The sequence below is a fragment of the Coffea arabica genome, chromosome 11e, assembly GCF_036785885.1.
Source record: "Coffea arabica cultivar ET-39 chromosome 11e, Coffea Arabica ET-39 HiFi, whole genome shotgun sequence".
NCBI lineage: Eukaryota > Viridiplantae > Streptophyta > Magnoliopsida > Gentianales > Rubiaceae > Coffea > Coffea arabica.
The window spans coordinates 54,188,218-54,214,219 of record NC_092331.1 but is presented as its reverse complement, the minus strand read 5'-3'; the positions used below and the strand labels follow the sequence as shown (position 1 = coordinate 54,214,219).

Here is a 26,002-nt window from a genome sequence, read left to right as displayed (position 1 = left end):
GTCTATGGTGTCATTTGAATCTTACATTTGTCAGAATTAATTTGGTCTAAGTGATAGTCACTTAAAACTTTCCCTGTAGACCTATAAGTGATAGTCACTTAACACTACAATAAGACCATAAAATATCTATCTTTACCTAAGACTGACAGGTGTCGAGCCTGTGCAATAATAAATACCTACTCGAGAAAAATGAATTTTCTGTGTATAGTAGTGAGTAGGGTCGAATCCACAGGGACTGGGAAAAATTCGATTCTTTTCAAGTTCGGGACACGGGGGATTTTTATCAGAAATAAACTAAAAATTAAACAATTTAACTAAAAATAATTAATTAATTAATACAAATTTAAATAGCAATCAAATAAATAATAAGTAAATTCTAGCCAAGGATACAACTACGCAGACACAGTCCATTCATCTTATCATTGATGCAAAGAAGGTTCACTTAATTTTATTAATAGGCTAGTTATAGTCGCCGAAAAACTCTAACGACCAGCTTTTCCTTAATTTATTGATAACCAAGGTACGACCGTTGATTACCTCTAACCAGGAAATACTCCTAGGTACGACCGTAGGAATTAATTTCCTAATTGCATTAAAAACTAGAAAAGCCTAACCCAAATTAATAACACGCTACGTGGGTTATTTAAATCAGATTGCATGTTCTCCTAGTATGTGAAAATACTAGTTGTCACTAATATTAACCGACTAAACAATTACGGATTTAATTGATTAATTTGACAGGAGATTAATAAGTCAAATTGCACATCGGGCCCTTGATATCCAACTAACAAAATAATCCCATGGAAATTAAAATAGAAAACATGCAAATATTAACAAATTAAGGAACACGTAAAATTAATTAGATCTCACAGATATTTGGGACTGCGTCTTCGCGTTGATCCTTGACTAGATGAGAAAATTAGCCACGCCTCATAAGAAAATTCCCACGCAATTTAATTGAACTCAAAGACATTTATCTCTTACTAATAATTGAAAATAAGAATTGTATTCTCTGTAGTCTAATACAATAAAAATAGTTTCATGGAAGAGACGGAAGAAAACAAGACACGCAAGAAATCTTCACCCCAAAACTAAAACTTCTCTGCCTAGACGGAAGAGAAGAAGAAAAACTGACTCTGGCCAAATGTGCGGCTTCCCCCATAAAACACACCAATTCCCAAACTTCACTCTACGCTCACCAAAGAAAACATTCCTTTCCCTACCTAATCAACTCCACCGAAAACAAAAGCAAAGGCTACTTTCCACAAAGGCACCGTGAATCAAGAAAGGAAATGGTCTTTACACAATGGTCAAGTCTTCGCGGTCCCCACCTAATTGAGATGTTGGCCAGCCAAATTGAATTCCCAAATGCAATTCCATTCTTTCTCGTTGGTTTGCACCAGAATTGTGTAAAGCTTCACAATAATCTTCTCAAGAGGTTTCTGCTCCAATTTCTGAAATTATATCCAAATACCAAATATAAATATATATTGACAATTAAAGCAAATTAAAGCAATATTTGGCAAGGATAAAAAGGAATATTAACAATAAAATTACTAACAATTAACACCTTATCAAAGACCCGTTAACGATGAGAATGGAATCTTGACGAAGACTTGCCGTTGACGAAGACCTGTTATTCCAAGACGGTTCAAGTCTCAACTCTCTCTCTATCTCTCTCTCTCTCTCTCTGTCTCTCTCTCTCTCTCTATATATATATATATATATATATATATATATACATATATATATATATATTTTTTGAATTTGGAATAGTGAACCCAACACTTTTTGATTTATAGCTTGAACTCTAATATATTAAATATTGATAATATCATGTTTTACCAAAATTATACTTTGTTTCGATTAGCTGTTTTTCAGGGTGTTTTTGGAATATTTTACTATAATAATATAGTTGAAAAACTTTTACCATAGATGAGGTTTTTTTTTTAGGTTTTTTTTTTTTGTATTTTTGGTGTTTTTTAAGATTGTTTTTTATGTTTTTGATGTTTTTGAAGTTGTTTTTTTTTTAATGTTTTTGAGGTTCTTTTTTAATTTTTTGTATTTTTGAAGTTGTTTTTGAGATTATTTTTATTTGTGTATTATTGTAGTATTGTAGTTAAAAAACTTGTTTCTTAAAAAATCCTCAATCCAAACAGAGCTATTGTATATTCATGATTCTATAGTACATAAACTACAATCATTACAATTTTTTATAAACAAAGAATATAGTAGGTTCGACTGCAAGGCCAAGTCTCAACTGTACTTCTGTCTTTTTACAACTGAGAACAGGCTCTTAGTATTTTTGGGGAACATAGTAGCCTAACAACCAGCACCTGCAGTCGAACACTAATGACTTCATCCACTGATGATTCTTCCCGCCGAAGTGTTAATTAATTTGGAAAATACTACCAGGTAAATAACTCCTATTCAAGACTGTACGCAATTTTGTGCAGCGAAATTTCATAATCGAAATTTCCATACAATTTGATATTTGATTTTGATATATGTTGTTGTGTGCTTGATTGATGAACGAACAATATCAGACTCAAATAATTAGTTTTCGCTTATCAAAGTGACTACATTTTGAATTATCATCACCCATGCGTTGAGAATTTTTGGACTTGCCATTTCGAAAGACAATATTGATGAGATTGCATAGGCTATCAAGTTCTTATGATATGTGAGTTATTCATGAAGGCAAGAAATTAATAAACTGAAATCTATTCTACTGCCCTGCATTCATGCCTTGTTTGTACTGTCTTACATCTCAACTCTGTCTCTTTCTTAGATGAGTTACAGACAGTTTCACTGAAGATCATGTCCATAGGACAGTTCCAGGATCTGACTTGCAAGCTCAAGATAATATGCACAAGATACAGTGGGATAACTATGTAGACAATTAAGCACCAACATATTCTTTGGTGGAAAATGCAAATTGTTGTGGACATTGCAAGTAAACCATTGTTAAAAAGCTACCTGAATCAGCAATGCTGCATCAGGAAATACAGAAAATGACATCCCTTTTGAGGGAGGAAAAGATCTCACTCTTGTCTTGCACTTGAAGCATTTGGTAGGTGCACCAAGTCAAATGAAAGAATTGACCACAATTACACCGTATGCCACTGCCATATATTCAGAACAGAAAAGAATTAAGAGTAATGCATCGATGAATTTTTGTTTTTTGAATAATTATCTGATATGTCATGAATTCCAAGAAGAAAATTTGCAATTTTTAGTTATCTTTATATAACAGTTATATACCTGCTTCAAGGTTTAAGCCCCTCGGAGAATTGAAGTTTGATCTTCTGGAGTGTTCTTAGGACATCTTTCATGCTCATTCTGTCCTTAGGAGCGTCAGGTGTACAACATAAAGCAAGTTGCAAGATAGATGATATGCACGCTATCTTATTCTTGACTACTTCATCTTCAAGATGAACTAAGTCCACATCTATAACCTGAATCACGGAATCTGGTAAGGATTCTTTTACCCATCTCTGCAGGCTTAGTTCTTCAGTAAACATCTCATCCTTGGGCCCCCTCTTTGTAAATGTCTCCATCAATGTAATCCCAAAGCTATATACATCACAACTTGTTGAAACCAATCCTTCTAGTCCATACTCTAGCATCAAAATTGAGTTAAAACTTTTTGTCAAGTTCAAGTGGTGATACAAGTTCTTTGTTTTCCTGAAAGTTGAAACATTACTTGAGTGACATCAAAAGTTAGAGATTGGATTCAAGAAGAGTCACCTGGGGCAATATATCCAATTGTAGCGAGGGTCTTTGTTTGTACCACACTTTCTCCATCTCCCAATAATTTCGTGATTCCAAAATCGCAAACATGGCCAACCATATATTGATCAAGAAGAATGTTGCTAGGCTTCAAATCACAGTGGACTACAGGAGTTGAATAACCATAGTGAAGATATTCTAAACCACAAGCCACATCTATCATAATGTCCAACCTTTGCATGGTATTCAAGATTTGGTTGCCTGAATAAAGCCATTTGTCTAGACTTCTATTAGGCATGTATTCAAGTACCAAAGCTTTAAAGTCAGGGTTAGAGCAAGCACTGATAACTTTAGTCCGATTACGATGACGAAGACTACGTAGGACTTCAGATTCTATATCAGAGCTTTTAAATGCACCTTCTAGCTGCAAATTGAAAACCTTTATAGCCCAAATCGTCCCATTTTCACGTACTCCCTTGTAAACTGAGCCAAAGGCTCCCAAGCCAAGTACCATATCATCATTGAACCCATTTGTCATCTGTCTAAGTTCATGATAGGATACCCTTTCAAGTGTTGCTTCCGGATCAAAATTAGTTGGAATCACAATTTTTCTTCTCCACTTTCTTATCACCAAAAATGAAATGACCATGGCTAAGATTGCTGATCCAAGTGCCAACAACACAGGCAAGAAAATCTTTTTCTTTGATCTATGTTCAAAAGTTTGACAAGGTTGGAGCCAAGAAGCATCACACAAAGCTTCATTTGAGAGAAAAGATAGTTCTGTAAAGTTGGCAAAATTTCCTCCATGTGGAATTGGTCCTCTGAGTCTGTTGAAAGACACATTAAAGTATACAAGATTTGAGAGTGCTTCCAGTGACTGGGGAATTTCACCAGCCAAATTGTTAAATGAGAAGTCCAAATACTGTAACTCCAACATATTCTTCATGGAATCCGGAATAAATCCTTGTATCCTGTTATGTTTCAAGGATAGTGTCTGTAACTTCTCTAGTGCTCCTATGGCTGTAGGGATATCTCCATAAAAGTCATTAACAGATAGGTCCATCATGATTAGCTCCTTCAAATTTCCAATTTCTGAGGACAAAGAACTGCTAAAAGAATTTTTGATAGGGTGTTAATTGTTAGTAATTTTATTGTTAATTCTCCTCTTTATCCTTGCCAAATATTGCTTTAATTGTCAATATATATTTATATTTGGTATTTGGATATACTTTCAGAAAGTGGAGCAGAAACCTTCTTGAGAAGATTATTGTGAAACTCTATACAATTGGCCCATATGCATGGTGTAAACCAACGTCCTTTTCTTTCTATGATGAAAAGGAATTGAATTGCATTTGGTTGGCCAACATCTCAATTAGGTGGGGACCGCGAAGACTTGATCATTGTGTAAAGACACATTTTTGGTTTGCTTTCTTATTTGTGAACGTGTGCACTTGGTCAAAGGAAACCGACAAACCATAGTTGGCTTTGCTTTTGTTTTCGGTGGAGTTGATTAGGTAGGGAAGGAATGTTTTCTTTTGTAAGCGTGGAGTGAAGTTTCGAATTGGCTTGTTTTTATATGTGGGAGAGTCGCACATTTCGGCAGCTCAGTTTTTCTTCTTCTCTTCCGTCTGGAAAGAGGAGTTTTTAGTTTTGGGGTGAAGATTTCTTGCGTGTCTTGTTTTCTTCCGTCTCTTCCATGAGACTATTTTTATTGTATTAGACTACAGAGAATATAATCCTTATTTTTAATTATTAGTAAGAGATAAATGTCTTTGAGTTCAATTAAATTGCGTGGGAATTTTCTTATGAGGCGTGGCTAATTTTCTCCTCTAGTCAAGGATCAACGCGAAGACGCAGTCCCAAATATCTGTGAGATCTAATTAATTTTACGTGTTCCTTAATTTGTTAATATTTGCATGTTTTCTATTTTAATTTCCATGGGATTATTTTGTTAATTGGATATCAAGGGCCCGATGTGCAATTTGACTTATTAATCTCCTGTCAAATTAATCAATTAAATCCGTAATTGTTTAGTTGGTTAATATTAGTGACAACTAGTATTTTCACATACTAGGAGAACATGCAATCTGATTTAAATAACCCTCGTAGCGTGTTATTAATTTGGGTTAGGCTTTTCTAGTTTTTAATGCAATTAGGAAATTAATTCCTACGGTCGTACCTAGGAGTATTTCCTGGTTAGAAGTAATCAACGGTCGTACTTTGGTTATCAATAAATTAAGGAAAAGCTGGTCGTTAGAGTTTATCGGCGACTATAACTAGCCTATTAATAAAATTAAGTGAACCTTCTTTGCATCAATGATCGGATGAATGGACTGTGTCTGCGTAGTTGTATCCTTGGCTAGAATTTATTTATCATTTATCTAATTGCTATTTACAATTGTATTAATTATTTATTTATTTTTGGTTAAATTATTTAATTATTTTTAGTTAAATTGTTTAATTATTTTTAGTTTATTTCTGATAAAAATCCCCCGTGTCCCGAACTTGAAAGGAATCAAATTTTTCCCAGTCCCTGTGGATTCGACCCTACTCACTACTATACACAGAAAATTCATTTTTCTCGAGTAGGTATTTATTATTGCACAGGCTCGACACCTGTCAATTTTGGACAAATTGAGCTCCAATATATCCCCAAGTCTCCACAAGCTTGAGGGCACAATAGAAGTTAAATTGTTGGAGTCCAGATAAAGATATCTTAGGGAAGTCATGTTCTCTATGCAACTAGGAAGCATACCAGAGACCATATTACTTTTCAAACTTAAATGGCCTAGGTTCAATAGATGACAGAACTGACGTGGAAAAGGTCCCTCTATTTTGTTATACCCAAGCTCAACTCTCTGAAGGTTCAGTAACCCTCCAATAGTTCTTGGAATGGTCCCTTCCAAGGCATTTCCAGACAAATTGAGGTCTGCCAAGTTGCTTAAGTTTCCAATGGAACTTGGAATATGGCCAATAATTCCACTATTATCTAAATAAAAGGATTCGAGAGTGCTTGAAAGATTTCCAATAGAAATTGGAAGGAAGCCATTCAAAGGATTCAGACTTAACCATAACTGCTTTAGATATCTGCAATTTGATAGGGAAGTCAGGAAGCTTAACTCTCCGGAATGAGATTCATAAGAGAAACTATTATCTCCAAGAGCTAAGACTTCTAGGAATCTTAAGCCACCAAGAGAATGAGGAATTGGACCAGTAAATTGGTTAGAACCGACATCTAAACCTACGAGACTTGAAGCATTTGAGATAGATGTCAATATCATCCCACTTAGTCTGTTTCCCCCAATAAAAAGATATTCAAGATTCGGCAACATAACGCCCAAAGTTGACGGCAAATTGCCCCAGAGATTGTTTTGTACCATCGATAATGTTTGCAGTGATGAAATATTGAATAGCCTAACGGGAATGGGACCTGTAAACTTGTTTTCATCTAGTACTAGAAGCTCAACTTGGTAAGATAACCAATCGCCTGAGGTAGCAAACCTGACAAAGCGAGTTCAAAACTGAGATGCTTGAGGAAAATAAAAGTGAAATACCCTTCCTAAAAGCAAGCTTTAGCTTCTGACTTAGGACGTAACTTGCACATCTGAAACTATTAATATTTTGTCGACTAGGGGCTTCAAGTGTTAATTTTGTTGCAAAGGTATGGTTAATTTGGAAAAGTCTAAATGTAGGGGGTTTGAATGAAGGTTACGCATGTACTTAAATGCTTAAGTCTTAATTTATTTAATTCATAAAATAAAATATGCCTAACAACTACTTGAATTTGAACACCAGATTAAAATATTTTATCCTATGTATAATATATAAATTAATTCTAATATTATGCTTTAGTGTCATATTTGATTATATTTTCAATTATTAAATTTTATACCTACAAATTGTATATTAATATGGAAAATGTGTCTATGTATGTGTATGTGTGTGTGAGAGAGAAAGTATGCATCTATATATGAAAATTTTCCTGTTTGAAGGGAAAAAAATGCATATTTTTGTGTTAAACTCTTTAGTCTAGAGGCAAATTTCTCTTCTTCTAATCTCTTTTGTCCTAGTCGAACCATCTTTTAGTACAAGTTAGTTTAGGAGTAGGTGTAGTGTTAGATGTTGATGATTGACACAAAATTTTTTTAAAAACTACTGCATACAATACAAAGAGGATTATGTTCACAAGTGTGCTTTGAAATAGAAACTGTAAGAGAGATATTGATCTAGAACGTTTGGGGGCATAACTTGGTAAATTCGCGAGTGGGTTCAAGTCGTCAGATCGTGCACGAAAAGGCTGAAGAAAAGAAGCGTGTGCGTGTTCCAACTCAAGAATCAGTGCCAGATCCAAAGAAGGTCGGTGCAGGATCTCAAGCAGGCTGGAATTTTTTTAGTCTACCTAGCACCATGTTGGGCCAAATCTCACATCCGCCAGGCGCGAGTTATTTAGCAATATTTGTGTTTTCTCACTTCGGCCGGTGGTTGTGGCGATAATTTGTCGGGGTGAAGAGTTAGAAGCTTAGAATGAGATCTGCAAATCTAGCTAAGAGCTAAGCCTCTATTTCATACTCTGGTTAACAACAAAAGCAAGGGATGGGAGACTCATTGAATTTTTTTTAAGGCATATTTGGCATTAAATTAGCAAATGAGCAATTTGTGACTTAAGATTTATTTAAGTTTTTGTCGGTATCATTGAACAGGTCCATTTATCACGTAATGGTTGTATGGGAGCAGGGAGTCATTGGAGGGATGATAGTGATGGTGGTTGGCAGCAAAAGTGCATTAAATTTCAGAGAAGGCTACATATAGAGGAAAAACATACCAGTCATGTCAGTATTGGCTAAGTGAAGAATCCTCAAATTTTGAAGATTATGAATATCGTCTGCAATTGGACCTGCACACAAAAATCCAGGATTCCCATAAGTTTGGAAAATATACTTTTCTATACTTAGATATATTTGGTCAATGGTTAAAAATGCTCTTGAATGCATAGTTATGTGAAGCATACGTATGAATATACATATGTTGAATGTAGGCCAGGTTTGCGTTTGGATCTTGGTCCATGATTTTTGGCCCCAGATTATGCCCAAACCATGATTCTATGGTGGGTCTACGTTTGAGCAGGTTTAGTTACGGACAAAATCTGTACGCAAAGACACAAAACTATCACGAATTTGAATGAAATCCAAGCCATTAACATACCTTCAAGATAGGTGTTAGCATGGTTAGAAGTCTCGGCCGAGACCGAGACGACTCGGCCGAGTCGTCACCGTCTCGGCCCCTACCGATATGATACCGTGACGAAACGATACCGAAATACTTGACTCGCCGAGAAATCGGCCGAGTCGTCACCACGACGGATTGACTCGGCCGAGTCACTCCGAGTTATCCCGAATCAAGGCGAGAAATCAGCCGAATCACACCGCGACGGATTGACTTGGCCGTTTCTTTTGCTATTTTTTAATTATTTTTATTTAGCATATTTTTTTATATTATTAACAAATTTTAGAATATTAAATACTTTAAAATTTGCGTCTCACCGAAACCGCGACCGATATGCTGAGACCGATGTGGAACGTTCCGGGCCGCGACCGCGACCGCGACCGTGACTTTGAACCATGGGTGTTACCAAGACGGATCCTCTCAAGCGCAGTTAGATTCCAAAATTCTTTGGGTAAGGATCCATTGAATTTGTTGTAGGATAAGGACAAGTTTTGAAGCCTTGAACATTCTCCAATACCAGAAGGAATTTCGCCTTGAAGTTGATTGTATGATAAATAAAGCCCTTGGAGTTGAGAGACATGTTTCTTGCAGATATCCCTCGGAAGCATGGTTCAAAGTCGCGGTCGCGGTCGCGGTCGCGGCTTGGAACGTTCCACATCGGTCTCGGCATATCGGTCACGGTCTCGGTGAGACGCAAATTTTAAAGAATTTAATATTCTAAAAATTGTTAATAATATAAAAAAAGTATGTTAAACAAAAATAATAAAAAATAGCCAAAGAAATGGCCGAATCAATCCGTCGCGGTGTAACTCGGCCGATTTCTCGTCTTGACTCGGGATAACTCGGAGTGACTCGGTGTGACTCGGCCGAGTCAATCCGTCGCGGTGACGTCTCGGCCGATTTCTCGGCGAGATGAGTATCTCGGTCTCGATTCGTCTCGGTCTCGTCTCGGACTAGGCCGAGACGGTGACGACTCGGCCGAGTCGTCTCGGTCTCGGCCGAGTCTTCGAACCATGCTCGGAAGGGAACCAGATAAGCTAATTCTCGAAACACCAAGTTTCTGCAGTGACGAGGGGTTAAACAATGACTTGGGCAGAGAGCCAGTAAGTTGGTTAAAATCCAAGTTCAGCCCGATCAAGTTCTCAAGAGAGCTGAACTCGTCAGGAATATGTCCCGTTATTGAGTTGTTCGGCAACAGGATAGTCTGCAACTTTGTTGCGTTGAAAAGCACACCTGACAATGAACCATAAAACTTGTTATATCCCAGAGATAAGTACTGAAGTTCAGATAAAGCTCCCAACCATGAGGGAAGCCTTCCGCTAAAGCTGTTGCTTGCCAAGCTAATGTATCTCAATCGGCGCAAATTAGACAGATCCGGTGGAGGTTTTCGGTGAAAGCTATTATTTGGCAAATTCAGCCGGACCAAGAAAGAAAGATTTCCAAGTTGGGGAGGTATGGTGCCGATTAGGCCCATGTTCGGCAGGTCTATGGCTGCTACTCTCTGATGGCGAGTATTACAAGTGATTCCGATCCAGCTGCACACAGAGGCAGAACTGGACCAGTTGGTCGGGAGGATCCTCTCGGGATCGAATACGGTTGCCTTCAAGGCAAGAAGAGCATCCAGATCACGAGTATTGCCTGCGGAAACAACTTGGACACAAACCGAAGTTGGGGCAAAATGCAACAGTACCACCAAGGCTGCAAGCCTAAGGGAATCAGCTTTGTCCATAGTTATTTGCAGTATTTGGATTATGGGCTGCTGAAATGCTACCAAAAGGGGATGCTTGTTTTATATATGTATAGAGGCAGAATCTAATTCTTGATGGTACTATATGCGTGTGACTGATTGAAGCCATTGTTTAATACTACGTGAAAGGTATAAATTGATAGGCCAGCTTTGGATTAATTCAACAACCACACAGTGATATTTCAATTTGGAATACAAATCTAAATTCAAAGAATATCAATTGTGAAGAAAAAAAACTGAGATATGCTACAAGTTTTGCGCAAGGAAATCAAAATTCAAGAGAGACTCAAACGATTTGCTTACATTAAAGGAGAGCATAAATATTTCTTGTCAATACTGTTGTATTGGATTAATTTATCGTTAAAAAGTAATGCTATAAAAACTTTTGCATTGTGCTTAGAGGCTTAAATGAAAAATACAAATCATCATTATATTATACTATATAGAAAGCACTATGAGTCTTGGTACTTTACAATGTAGGTGTAAGCATTGTTATGATCTTAATTTTTATTATTTCAATTATACCTTTATTAATTGATGATTGAAGTTTCATATTATGCTCTTTTGAGTTTTTTTTTTATTTATTATGATGATTAAAATTCATTATATCATATCTATTTATTCAAAAGAAAATAATAGTTGATGACAAGAAAAAATGTTAAGCATTAGAGACTAAGTAGGATCGGATCTCTGTTTTCGATCTGTCCAAAATACCCTTCTTTCTAATAATTAGATTTTTTGCATTTCAATAATAGCAATAATTGTAGCAGTTAGAAAAGAAAATTGTAACCTTAATTAAATTAATTTGAATTAAGAAGACAATAAACAAAATATAACATTTCAATTAGAACCAACAGTATTCTTAATTCTATTTGTCCCTAACAGTATTGGTAGGCCTGATGAAAAGATGGGGACGGTTTTCTTCAGATAGTCAATGTAGAGAACTGTTGATGACACCATTGAGGAATTTCCATGTTTCCACGAGGGATCAGCCCAGATGACAAAGCTACCATTTCCAAGAAATGCAATAGAGAGCTCAACTATGAATTGGTGAGAGCTTCACGAGTATTCCAGATAAAGGGAAAGATCGACGAGAAAGAGTATCAAGACTGGCAAACTTTGAAACATAACAACTTCTATAGGGTATATTAATATCAAGGAAGGATTGACATAGATGGACATTGCAAAAGTTAATTGTAAAAATTTTTCCTTCCTAAGGCTATTACACCAAACATGGTTGTTTTTTATAATGAAAATCTTTTGGGATGTGATGACAAAATCCAAATGTTCAATTTTACTTTCGGATTTAAGCCTGTCTAATGAGCATAGATTTGTCGAAGCTGAGACCAAGTCTTTACGGGTGCAATAAATGGACCCTAATGGTTGTTTTGGGGGGGAGGGGGGGGGGGGGGGCTCAACTTCGAGAATTTGAAGAGTCCACACGGTGGAGGACACCATTACACCAATTTGACAGCGAACCACAACCAGAGATAAGTATGCGTCTATAGTTTACCTTTCAGCTGAGATGAAGATGGTTAGGATATAGCTTTAAATCAGTCGAGTTGAACTTGATTAGGGTAGAATAATACACAAAAATATCATGCAAAATGCCTAGGGAGAAATGTACTTTTGGTTCTCAATGTTTGATCTATGCGCCAAATTAGTTTCCATTATTTCAGTAAAAAAAAATCTAGTCCCCAAAATTATAGAATTTATTATCAATCAATTATTCATAGTGCCAAACAATAAATTTGAGACTATCTATAAGAAATTAGTGGGATGAATAAATGAAATAAAAAGTAAGAAAAAGGGAAAAAGAAATTTAATTAGCTTTACAAGTTTTCTATTATAAAAAATGTATTGCACACCTAACACAATGACTATCTAACACGCATATCATTTCATTTTAAAACCCTGAACATCACTATTTATAATTTAAGGGAATATAAGGATCCGAGTCCGAAATATTGGAGACTAAAATTGCAAAGTCAAAGCTTCTGAATAACAGCAATTTGATTTTTACCATTATTCATTATTGATTTTTAGTTAATTGTTCTAAGTGTGTCTAAAATCAAAAACTTTGAAAACCAAATTTATTTTAATTGAAACATTACATCTAGTTTGGCACATAGGCCAAACATCATGGATTAAAGTTGCATTTTTTCCCTTTATTTCATTCCATGAGTTGAGTTGGAAGACCATCGGATAAGTAATTTGGGCGACCGACGGGTTCATTTGGTTATTTAACCAAAAGATAAACGTAATAAGCCCACTTACACTGTAGACCATATTCGTATAAGAGTTTCTAGTCAACAGCCTTCCTTTCAGATTTATTCATTTTTTTTTTGTAAGCTCTTTTTCATTTTATAGATCAGCAAAAATTTACACAAGTATGAGGGGCATACCCCTCAATCATATACAGAAGATGAGCAATCAAGCCTCTGTAAAAACAGCAGCTAACTCTATAATCAAAGTATAAGACTACAAATCCCATCAAGGACACCTAAAATTGATAAAGGGACATCTAATTCCACACTAAACTGAAAATTCTCCAATTTCCTTTCCGTATTCCTCCATCCTGCCATAATTCTACGTAAATCCTTTAACACCAACTCCACAACATAATCAGTAGTATATAGCAGTTTTCGAAACACTTGCTTGTTCCTACTGCGCCAAAGATGATAAACTACTGCAGCAAAAGCTAAATGTCTCACCATGGTTCCCAGTCATGGGTCGCGGTCGTGTCGCAATCTTGGTTGTTCCACATCCGTCGCGGCATATCGATTGAATATCGGATGATACGCATATTATAGCACATAAAAATTTTCAAAAAATCTTAAAAAATTACTAAAATTAGAAAATATCAAAAAATGCACAATATGAAAAAATATCCGAGTCAACTCCGAGTTGACTTGGATTTATCGGCCGATACCATGTATCACAGATTCGAATCGGCTAATATCGGCTGAGTCAGAGTGACTTGTCGTGGATATGGTAACATCCGCGATTCGAGAATCGATATCATACTGGTTCCTTCCGTTCCGGTTACGATTTAGCCAATTCGTATCAGAATCGGCCGATATTGCTAACCATGTATCACACACACAGCTGCAGAAGAGTTTTTTCGAGGCATGCTTTACCACCTACTGGAGTTCAACATCCCAAGTATTAACAAGTATATAAATCAGGCATTTGCTCTGTACTGCATGCTTCCCATAATTGAGCTGAATAAGGGCACTCAAAGAAGAGATGGGATAGAGTTTTCTAAGATCTCCAACAGAACTCACATGATGTAGGAACTTAAACAGGAATAGTTTTACCATAATAAGTAAGGCAACCTAACAAAATAGGACTTTTAGTTACTTATAGCGGTAAATACAATTTGCATGGTTACAAAACCTGGCTCAGCCTAGCGATCGAACCATTCAACCTGGTGAACCAGCTATAGGATCGGACTAGGTCACTAATTAGATCGGACAAGTAATAAAACTATCGAGCAGTGAACAACTTGGCAATTCAACTGGTGAATCGGGAAAAATTGCAGGTTGAACCACCAACTTAAAAATTTTATTATTTTTGTAATTTAAAATATATTATTATATTATATAATATAGCAACTGCCCAACCTGCTGTTGAACAACCCAACTGGTGGTTGAACAAGAAGCCCGTTGAACTGGTCAAGTCGAGGTCCGGGCCGAGTTTTATAACTATGGCAATTTGGTCAACCTAATAAAATAAGGACAACAATTGACAGGTAATGTGTAAATAAATCTAATTAAATCGAACACTCTAGTGTAAAAACTTATTTGATTATTTTATCGGACTTGAAATTGTATTCAAGTTTGGTTTCTTTATTTATTGAGCTGAGCTCGGACAAGTTTTTTATCGAGTGTAACTTGAGTTGGGCTCAAGTAACTTGAGTTTTGTACCTATCAATTTCAAATTTATGCTGATCGAGTCAAGTTTGAACATTTATCAAATATAATGTACAATTCAAACTTAGGTTCCGATTGATAAAACGGAATCTGAATTCTGAAGTCAGAATTCTGAAATCTGAATACTGAAACCATTAATTTGTTGAATTTTAAGCACTGAAAAGAAATATATGAATGTCTGAATTTTAATGTTAAACCTATTTATACTGTTTGATAAACATTTATAATTGAATGATTAATAAGTTAAATTTGATAAATTTGCCCTTATATCTTTTCATCCAAAAATAAAATAGAACCTATGATTTAATTAGCTAAAAATGTTAGGTATGAAAATGACAATATTTATTTTTAAATCAAACTAATATAAAAGATGAAATATATTATATGAGGAGTATGGAGAAGATATGAAAATCATTCAAAAGGGAGAAAAAAGAAATAGAAAATCATTAGATAGAGAATATTAGATTATTTAATTAGATAAGAATTTTGAACATAATTGACAAATAAGGGTAGATTTGGTAGATAAGATAAGGTAATTGAAGTAATTCTATTGATTCTTATCAGAATTAAGCATTCAGTTAGGATTTTTATGCTGAAAAAAATACACACAAGTTCAGCACTACTTAACAAGTTCAGCAAATGAATTTTCATTTATCAAACACTCAAAACATCTAAATGTCTGAAAAAATTCAGATTCAATACTTTTTTATGTTATCAAACAGACCCTTAGTTTGATTAGTTAGCGAATTAAACTCAAACAAAGTCTTACCGAACCGAATTCAATTTGATTATCAAGTAATTAGTTCATCTTTCAGGACAAGAGTAGTTTTTAATTGCTGTGTACTGCTTTTGTAGGGATTTAGAGTTTTAGACAAGAGCAGTTTTTCTCCAACTTGTCTTTCCACACAATGAATGCCTAAAGACAAAACAGGCCTATGTGGTGTGTCTTTTGTGAGACAATGGATGGCTTATGTCTTGTTTGATAATCCAATTCATCATTTAAATTTAATAAATTCAGATCTTAACATGTTTAGATGCGTTTGATAACAAAAAATAGAACATTTGAATTAATTAAGTTCCACTGAATTTCTTAAGCAAAACTTGCTCCCAAAAATAAGTAATAAGCAATTCACTTATCACTTAATATGATATATATTTAAATATATTAGATTTAATACTTAACAATTCAGTAAATTAATGAATTTAGATTTCCAATTTCAAATGTTAGTTTTCAAACTTCAATTTATTAAACACACCCTTAGATTAATACTGGCCCGTAGAGGAACAAGACACTTCTCCGTGTCTTCTCATCTTTTGTCCTCCAAAAATAGACTAAATAGGGCCCTATGTGGTGTGTGTATTTACGAGACAGTGAATGCCATAGACTAGTATAGGCCCATAGAGGATTAGGACGCTTATCTGCATTTTCTCTTTTTTTTTTTATCCTTCAATTTATTTTTGTATTGAAGTTTTCAGAGACATAATAATTTTAGCTTGGGTTGGATTAATACTATCAACCCTGGATAATTGTTATACTCAGAATTCAATTCTGCCACATAGAATTCTAAAGCACCGGAGCTGTCTATGATATAAATTATTCTACCAGACACTCAAAAAGCAGAAGAATACCTATGCTTTCAAGCTCGGACCGGGTATTGACTCGATCAAGCCCGAAGTTCAGGGGTTAATGAGTTCGATCGAGTTTGATCGGGGGTTGAACCGAATGATGTCAAAAATAAAAATAATTTAAAAATTAAAATATTGTATGTAAAATACCTAAGATCATGTTAATATTAATAAAGATATATTCATATATATTTGATGTTTCAAATGTATTTAACAAGAAAATACAAAGAAATTAGAACGATCAAGTAACAATTTATATTATTCAATGAACATTAATAAGTTTAGAATTAAAATTATAGATTTGATTGAAAAATAATACAAACTTTGGGACAACATTTATAAAGTATGAAATATTTGAGATATATTAATAGTTTTTAACAACCTAAGGGTCAGAACATAATATTGAAAATGCTTTGACCCCACATCACAGTTTCCCATTTCTTCCTCTACTCCTGATGCATTGCATAGAACACAACTACCAGAGTTTCATCCTCCTTTTTCTCCTACCACTCTACAACTCCTTTCTTCTTCTTCTTCTTCTTCTTTTTTAAATTTCATTTTCATTCTTAATTTATTAATTATTTATAGATTAATCTTTTATACATTGACAGCGTATACACTTTCATCATTAGATACATGACACATAATTTAAATTTGAATTTGAACTCAAATATTGTATGTGTGTCATATATCAAACCGTGATAGTGTATACACCGTCAGTATATATAAGATTTACTCATTATTTATACTCAAACTCATGAAATATCAAGCTTTTATCTATTTTTTTTCAAACTTTTCTCTTCTGCATTTTTTGGGTCTTTTCTTCTTTTGAATACAAGATCTAAAAAAAGGTTAAAGCATTGATTTTTTTATGCTTGAATTGAAGTGCAAGAGTGAAAATGGATTTGAAGAGGAGAGAAGAGCTAACAAAGATTTGGAGTTAGAGCTAAGGAAGGAAAAAAAATTCAACAAAAAGGAAAATAAGAAAACCCGATTTTTACCGATTCTTCCGATTTCTGGTTAAACTCGATTTTTGGTCGCATTTGACTGGTTTCTACCAACCCGAGTTTTTAAAATAACTCGGACAAAACACTTGGCTAGTTCTCAATTAAATCAGCCGGTCCGGTCCGAGTTTAAAATCATGGAAGAGTACATGAAAAAGCTGGTCTCAAGAAATCTTGATGGCCGCTTGGGGACCCCAAGATCTAATCTTTCCTAGAAAGTAAGGTTAAAATAGAAAATGTATCTAAAAATATAGGACATGATGATAGATGAGGATTTGTACATTTCGAAGTAATTAAGGTGTGTTTGTTAAAGGGGCCGACCCCTTGAATACTTGTAGAAGGATGCTATAATAATTTACAATCGAATTACAAATTCTAACAAGACCTTAGTTTGTGAACAAAACCACGAAGGTTAAAAGTATAAAAGTAAACCATTCAGAATAGGTCTCGCAAATGGGTATACAACCTAATAGCATGTAATTAATTATCCACTATTTTGTATGTCTATTGTATTTTATGACTTATAACTTAATAATTATAAGATTAAATATTTTATACCTATCAGTAGATTTAGATACATGTTAAACCTAGAAAACTTAAAATATAAATTCAAATTTACAATCTTACACCTAAACTTACTAATGCATACACAACTAAAGAATCAAACTATAACTGATATATAAACAAAAATATTTTTCAAAACACGTAGATATGTTACCCGTATAATAATCTACACTTACCGCATTTACTGGCAAAATAGAAACATAAAATTGGCACTGCAATGGAACTATTGCACTTGTAAATAACCTTTTTTTTGAATCCCGAAGAGAAATGCAAACTTCAGCTTGTATATGTTTTAGTGCTACCCTTCGGTGGCGAGTGTTACAAGCGATTCCAATCCAGCTGCAAACGGAGGTCGAAGTGGACCAGTTGGTTGGGATGATCCTTTGGGGATCCAATATGGTTGTCTTTAGAGCAAGAAGAGTATCCATGTGACAGCCCCACCTCCCCCTAAGGCGAACCAGAGGGTTCGGCGGGCTGCCTGCCCAGCTCTCGCCGGGACTCAGTTGTTCACTAAAGTCCTCAAATAAATTGCAAGAATAAACCTCAAATATTACAATATAAATCTCCAATATACATCAAATTCTCCAATAATTACATGTCATAAGCGAAGCGGAAACAATTCCCAACTATACATAAAATGATTCCAAATCCAAACTGTACAAGATATAGGCCATCCAGACACATGAATAAGCACAACAAGTCCTTCCTTCGCTTTGAGCCCTGTGGAGTGGAATAAAATAGTTTTGGGGTGAGCTAGAAGCTCAGCAAGTAACCAGTAAAAGCAGTCATCAAATATATTTCACAATAATGCATTTCAATGATGTCATGAATCAGAGATCAAATGTACGTCTTTTGCTCTCGTGAGCTAGTGAAATCATAGCACTTGAACACCCAACGCTCAAATAGATCATTTAACATTAACAGAGAAGGAGCCCCTTTTTGAGCTCCATATAAACATGAACATGAACCATAAACAGAGTGGAGACGTTGGTGTCCAGCACAAGACTTTCCCAGAACTCATTGAAGCCAAATCATGTCATGAACTCACATGCAAGCACGCATGATATGCAATCGAGTACATAATGCAAGAAACATTTCACAAGTACTTTGGAAATAGTTTAGGGTACTCACCTCCACGGCTCAGAAACCATCCATCATATAACATTGCCTTGCTCAAATCCACGTCTTAGATCACAAACCCAATGCAAACAAGTCCCTTCAAAGTTCGGACAGCACTTCCCCTGAATTTGCTAACTTTTCCAGCCATCATGGCTTCATTATTTCCTCATTCCAACCCAAAGGTACACACACAACAAAAAGTTCATCCAATAGCCATTCAGCAAGCTCCAAGTAGTACTAGTACAAGTCAAGCTAGGGAAAAGTCCGGAAATGAAAGTTAAGCTCAAAACCAGAAAAACAGTTTTGACGTCATTTTGCGGTAATGGTACCAAAGGCACTACGATGGTCGGATGAAGGTACAAGACCCATCGTTTCGAAACTAAGAGATAGGGCTACAATATTGCAGAAGGTCACTCAACCCAGTTTCGAGTGTAACCAGGTCAAAAATGTAAGATACCATACCAGAATCACAAAAACAGATTCACAGAATGCATTCTAGCGGAAACATCATAAATCAGGCTATCCAATTCCAAATCCAGAAATTCCAAAACCAGATGAAAACTAAGAAACAGGGCTAAATTTCATCAGAAGGCCTCAACAACCAATTCGGAATCAATTCCAGCCAAAACAACCAATTACAGGCGCAATTCTTACATTCGGATAAAACCAGGACAGTAAGGGTAATTTCGACTTTCTCACTCTACGTTACTCCGATTGACCTGAAATTTTGTAGGCACCTCTAAAATGTCATTCCCTACAACTTTCATGTTTTAAGCCAAGGCCAATTCGGCCTCTAACCAGGAGCTAAAAATTCGGGCAGAATGTTCCTTCACAAAACCTAATTTTCTGAAATTTCTTCCAAAACAGAAATTGCTTGCAATTTATCACTTTTTCCACCTCATAGAGTCCTTAAACATCATTTCCAATTATCATATATAACCACACAACCATGTTCATATTAAAACAGAAAAATTCCCAAAAATTATAAAACTTCATCAAGTCAACCACAACTCAAGATATAATCCATCAAACCATCTCTTTAGCCATCCCAAGTCACTAATTTAGCATAATCAAGAACAAAGAAAGGATTGCTAGACATGAACCTTGAAATATCAAGAAAGTTGATGGCTTAGTCCTTTGCCTTCTCTAATCACTCCACCACTACCTTCAATCTTCCTAAACAAGTGACTTTTGTGGAGGAATTTGAAAGTTTAACGGTTGATTCACAAGATTGAGCAAGAAATGGAGTTGGAGTTGAAGGCTTTCTTCTTGTTTCTCCTCCTCAAAAATTCGACCAAGAAGCTTGCAAAATGAAGAGATTTTTGGTCAATTTCAATTAAATGGTAAAGTTATGAATAGTAGTCAAACTCAAGACTAAATCTTATGGTGACACTTGTCACCTTTAGGTTTAAAACTTATTTTTTTGTCTCTCCAATACAAATATCTTAACACTTTGTAAAATAATATCACTTAATACAAAATTCCAACAAGTTGTCAAAAATATAATGCATTTATCGCACTTGCGGGTCCCACGTTCAAAATATGCTTTTAATTTCTCAAAAACTAACCGATACTAGAAAAATCATTTTAAAACTATCTTTGCTCATAAACTTTATCTGGGGAATTTTTCTAATAAAGAAAATGTAGAAAAGGCGGGCGATTAAATAAAATAAACCCTAGAAAATTAGAAAATTTCCGGGTTCTCACTCTTATACTTTTCGGGGCGTCACAATCCACATCACTGAGTGCTGCTTTTAGAGGCAAAAACCAGCAATTGTGGCAAAATGCACCACTAGCAAGGCTGAAAAGGAAATTAGCTCTGTCCACAATTAAGAGTTACGGACTTGTGAAATGCAACCAAAAGAAAATGCTTCTTTTTTTTATCCAGAGTAATTTTTGTTCCTTCTTTTCACTGTTTGAGTCGTGCATGTATAAGTTTTCTTCAATTTGCAAATTAATTTGTATCCTTCGAAAAGAATTCCAATTCTATCTTCTTCAGAAACAACAATTAAGAATTGAAAGACAAAGCATAAACCCGAAGATAACATATGATAATTAATTTCTTACTTTTCCGAAAGCATATATAAGAGTTGGAATTTCTTAGGAAAGGTATTTCCGATTCGATCCTATGGTTAGTCATAGAATCAAATTTGGATTCTGAAATACTCTTTATTTCTCCATGACAAGTCCGTAAAATATTCTTCAGACCATCAAAGAAAAACAAAAAAAAAATTATGCAGAGGAATACCGGATTAGTTTTTATTCTTAGCATTTATGTAAGGTTTAATTTTCAGTTTTGGGACTCATAACTTAAATGTATAGAGCCCATGACACACTTGATTTTTTATGCCTAATGGATGGATAGGCCATGGATCCATGTATGGTTGTTTTCCTGTTTGTTGCTTAGATATGTTTAGGCTATAGAATTCAAGTGAGCCCATTCAGTGCTTTAGTATTTTGTAAAGCATTCTCTCAATGGATTTTGGTGTTGTTTAGTAATTTTTCTATTTTGCTAATTTTGGCAAAGGTATTGATAGTTTTACAATAAATTCTTGTCAACTGTGTAAACTTATTGGCCAAAACTGAAACATGTGAAAAAATTTTAGGCTACAAATTATCTGAAATAACACAATGAAGGCGTGCAATGAAAATGATAGTTATTCAGTATTCACTACACACAATTAAGGTGTGCATTGGTAATTCGACATGTATCAAAACCAAGTATGCTTTTCATCCACATATCCACTATAGTTACAAAGAGAAAGAAATAAGGGTGCTGCATGGTGCAATTAATTGGAAAGAAAAAAAAACACACACAAGTGATGATAGAGTTCACGGTGCAATTTGAACTTGAAATTGTAGAGGCATGTAAGAAAAAAGATAACAACTACAGCGGGAAGATTTTTTTTTTTTGGGGGGGGGGGGGGGAGGGGGGAAGGTGAAGACCTTTAGTAGGTCTAGGTCTTGGGTCAAAATCTCGAATCTATTTCTCGCTCCTTTCCATCCAATTAATAGGAAGGATATAAGAAAAAAGAAAATAATTGCTGCAGGCCTCAGTCAAGTTAGTGATGGTAGTGTAAGGTCTTTTTCTCCTACAGACTGGGAGCCAGAAAACTCAGATAATTACTTATCTTTCTCTACACTTCACTTTAGAAAAGTCGGATAGAAAGAAGAGACATGGATTTCGACCCTTGTGGTCTTCGTCAAGATGGCAATATTAGGTGACTTTAGTATCAACCCCGGATTAGGGAAAAATAGACTCAAATGACAAGAAAAGGTGTTTAAAAGTCCCCATAACTATGTATCACTATCTGGAAAAAAGAATCCACTTACCACGAAGTCCAACATGAGGAATAAATCTCCCTTGGTAGGTAGGAAATATCTTGCAAGTGAATGATTGAACTGCATGTAGACTCTGAGCAAAAAATAGAGTAAAAAATTTAATGAATACCTTAAAATGCCCTTATCTTACAATATTCAATTTGTTCCTCTAAACAAAAAGAGTGTCAAGTTTTTCATGCCAATATTTGTTATTTGATAATTAATTATAACAATAAATCTTTTGCTGTAGTATGGTATTTTTCATAATGCTTTACTAGGAATATAAATTCTTGTTATGATAGAGAAGAAAGTGCTATTTTGTTTCTTTTAAAGTTTATGGACTATTTTTTTAATGAAAATTTATGGACTAGTTTAGTGGTGGAACTATCATAATTTGGTAGTGGTTTTGGGCCATTTTGTTTTAATCATTGTTGACTTATCCTTGATTTTGATACCAAAGAAAAGAGCTACAAAAAAAATTAGAGGATATTAAAAGTTATCAAAAAAATATAACTAGTTAAAGTTTAATTTGGATAGATATTAAGGACAACATTGATAGTTCTTCTATACTTCGAATGATATATAAGAGAAATGAATAGGAAGGAAAAAGGTAAAAAATAAAATAAAATCCATCCTTTGCATAAACATGGCAACGAAAGAGTCTTATTAAAAATATTAAGGATAGTGTTGTCATTTTAAATGGACAAGAGAGGTAGATGTAATTTTTGAAACCTTAGGGTAGCCAAGTGAAATTATTAGAAATCTCAGGGCAGGTTTCTGAAATTATCCCGTCTAATTAACATAAACGCATTTATCACACACTTGACTCAGGCCATGTTACAGACTTTGAATTCGCCGTATTTAAGTCCTTGGCATTATTGTTGAAGTTTTTTTGTCGAAAATAAAGACTTTGGCATCATCCAGATGGAAATACGATGGATAAAACGGTACAAATGAATTAAGAGATCATTTTGACACTTTTTATTGTTGAGGGCTAATTTAATATTTGAAATAGATAAAGGACCAATAGTTGATCATTGGAATAGTTTAGGAGCTCCCTAAGTGGTTCACCCCACAAAATAAAATCCAAAACTTCAGGTTAGTTTTTAACAAAAACAAAATTCAATATTGACGTAAAATTATACATAGTGAAAAAAGCAAAATTTTTGAGTTCTTAAAGTTTTTGGAGACATTACACATAACAGTATAAATTGCAAATAAATTAGCTCTTACACGAATAAAGGCCCCTCACGAGGTGAGACAGTTAAGAGGATAATTAAAACACTTGAACAAGTCTTCAGTCTTCTCTTCTTTTACCATTTAGGAAGTGTTTGATTCAAATTCTGGAATCAAAATTGCGATTGGAATTGCAGAGCTCATTATCAGTATACATCTTGGTTATTTTCCCTCGCTCGTCTTGTTAAGGAGTGGAATGAAATTCATTCTATTTAAGAGCTAATTTATTTGAAATTCAAGCTATAAGCTAGAAATGATGAAGAAGAAAATCTAACACTTTCATTTCCATAGTGGTCTACCAAACTATATATATATATATACATATATATATATGTATAGACTCACACACACTCTCATACCCATTTACCAAACACCCGCTTTATTTTCATATGGAAGTTGCCCAAATTATAAAGATATTTATCTTCGCATGGAGTAACGTCCATATTCCATTCTATCATTGGTGGAAGATTCAGATGTTCAAACATCGATTATGGCCAAATATAGAATTGCTTGTGATACCAATTACCTTACACAACAATCAACTGCAAAAGATTAAAAAAAAAAGGTATAAAAGAGTTAATTTAACACAAAAAAAAGTAAAATTAGAAAAGAGTCTTCGTATATGATAATTAAAATCTGGTCTTGAATTACTTGTATTTCGGCCCTTTCTTTTTACTGGCTAGGAATCACCTGCGGGGGAAAATTTATGCCTTGCATTTGGACTTGGTCACCAACGGGGTCTTTTTCCAAGTAATAATTAATTGATCAACCACTATCGCTGTTACTGACTTTAAATTCCCCGTATTTAAGTCCTAGGCATTATTGTTGAAGTCTTTTTGCGAAAATAAAGATTTTGGCATCATCCAAGTGGAAATATGATGGATATAACGTAGAAATAAATTAAAATCTCAAAATTTGACACTTTTTTATTGTTGAGGGACAAATTCAATATTTTAAATAGATAAAGGACCAATAGTTTGATCACTGGAATAGTTAAGGGGCTCCCTAAGTGGTCCACCCCAGAAATAAAATCCAAAACTTCAAGTTAGTTTTTAACTAAAACAAAATTCAATATTGAAGTACAATTATACAAAGTGCGAAAAAAAAATCTATGAGTTCTTAAAGTTTTTGAAGACATTACACGTAACAGTATAAATTGCAAACAATCCCATGATTTTTTTTTATGAGCATGTTTACGTACAACAGTTAGTTGGGTACAATTTGAAGTCTTGAATCTACCGTTACTCCAATGCTGTAGGACTACTCATTTCTAAGAAGAGGTTCTCACAAATTTTGTTTTAGATGAATCCACGAAAATGAATGTTAGATTTTCTATGCATTTGTGGGGTAGAAGATAATTAAAGTCCAGTTGGGGAAATTCTAGTAACATGGAGCCATTTACGATTCTGACCATTAACCAATGAACAGAAGCAGGCCATCCACGATGAATCTATCATCTTCTATGCTCCACCACATTAATAGGTTAAGCGCGGACTGGATTCATACAAGAGTATTATGGTCCAATGCCTTTTAGTCAATTGGAAAATGCAAACTTTAATAGCTTCCCATCTCAGTTTATGGTCTTTCGTGAAAGGAAATAGCAGAAATGAAATGAATAACGCGTCAATTCTTGACTTGGGACCGGGTGAGAAGTTTTTTGGTGCAACTTTTTTCTTTTCGCATAATAGACGCTTACACGAATAAAGGCTCCTCACGAGGTGAGACAGTTAAGAGGATAATTAAAACACTTGAACAATTCTTCAGTCTTCTCTTCTTTTACCATTTAGGAAGTGTTTGATTCAAATTCTGGAATCTAAATTGAGATTGGAAATCAGAGCTCATTATGAGTATGCATATTGGTTATTTTCCCTCACTCGTCTTGTTAAGGTGTGGAATGAAATTCATTCTATTTAAGAGCTAATTTATTTGAAATTCAAGCTATAAGTAAGAAATGATGAAGAAGAAAATCTAACACTTTCATTTCCATAGTGGTCTACCAAACAATATATATATATATATATATGTACATAGACTCACACACACTCTCATACCCATTTACCAAACACCTGCTTTATTTTCATATGGAAGTTGCCCAAATTATAAAGATATTTATCTTCGCATGGAGTAACGTCCATATTCCATTCTATCATTGGTGGAAGATTCAGATGTTCAAACATCGATTATGGCCAAATATAGATTTGCTTGTGATACCAGTTACCATACACAACAATCAACTGCAAAAGATTAAAAAAAAAAGGTATAGAAGATTTAATTTAACACAAAAAAAAAGTAAAATTAGAAAAGAGTCTTCGTAAATGATAATTAATATCTGGTCTTGAATTAATTGTATTTCGGTCCCTTCCTTTTACTTGCCGGGGAAAATTTATGCCTGCATTTGGTCTTGGTCACCAATGGGGTCTTTTTCCAAGTAATAATAAAGTTATGGAGTATTCTAAACAGCAATTTGTCCCAAGTCATTTGAGTGAAAGTCATTT

At 34.7% G+C, this 26,002-nt stretch overlaps 2 protein-coding genes across 2 annotated transcripts; both read right to left on the bottom strand.

The window, feature by feature from the left end:
- Positions 1–2,882: 2,882 nt before the first annotated feature.
- Positions 2,883–9,563, bottom strand: LOC113718546 (uncharacterized). The gene is made up of 4 exons (XM_072072155.1): positions 9,361–9,563; positions 8,935–8,951; positions 8,555–8,626; positions 2,883–3,125 (listed from the first exon to the last, which is right to left on the bottom strand). The coding sequence occupies exons 1-4, from the start codon at positions 9,561–9,563 to the stop codon at positions 3,088–3,090; spliced, it is 330 nt and encodes a 109-aa protein (XP_071928256.1). The 3' UTR covers positions 2,883–3,087.
- LOC113718913 (probable LRR receptor-like serine/threonine-protein kinase At3g47570) lies at positions 3,159–4,850 on the bottom strand. The gene is made up of 2 exons (XM_027243843.2): positions 3,751–4,850; positions 3,159–3,622 (listed from the first exon to the last, which is right to left on the bottom strand). The coding sequence occupies exons 1-2, from the start codon at positions 4,796–4,798 to the stop codon at positions 3,270–3,272; spliced, it is 1,401 nt and encodes a 466-aa protein (XP_027099644.2). The 5' UTR covers positions 4,799–4,850; the 3' UTR covers positions 3,159–3,269.
- Positions 9,564–26,002: the final 16,439 nt, after the last annotated feature.

Coding starts and splice junctions, on each gene's coding strand:
- LOC113718913 (XM_027243843.2), bottom strand. CDS start 4,798: ATGATGGACCTATCTGTTAATGACTTTTATGGAGATATCCCTACAGCC. Junction 3,623..3,750: donor AATTGGATATATTGCCCCAG/GTGACTCTTCTT, acceptor TTTTGATGCTAG/AGTATGGACTAGAAGGATTG.
- LOC113718546 (XM_072072155.1), bottom strand. CDS start 9,563: ATGCTTCCGAGGGATATCTGCAAGAAACATGTCTCTCAACTCCAAGGG. Junction 3,126..8,554: donor AGCCAATACTGACATGACTG/GTATGTTTTTCC, acceptor AATATATGGCAG/TGGCATACGGTGTAATTGTG.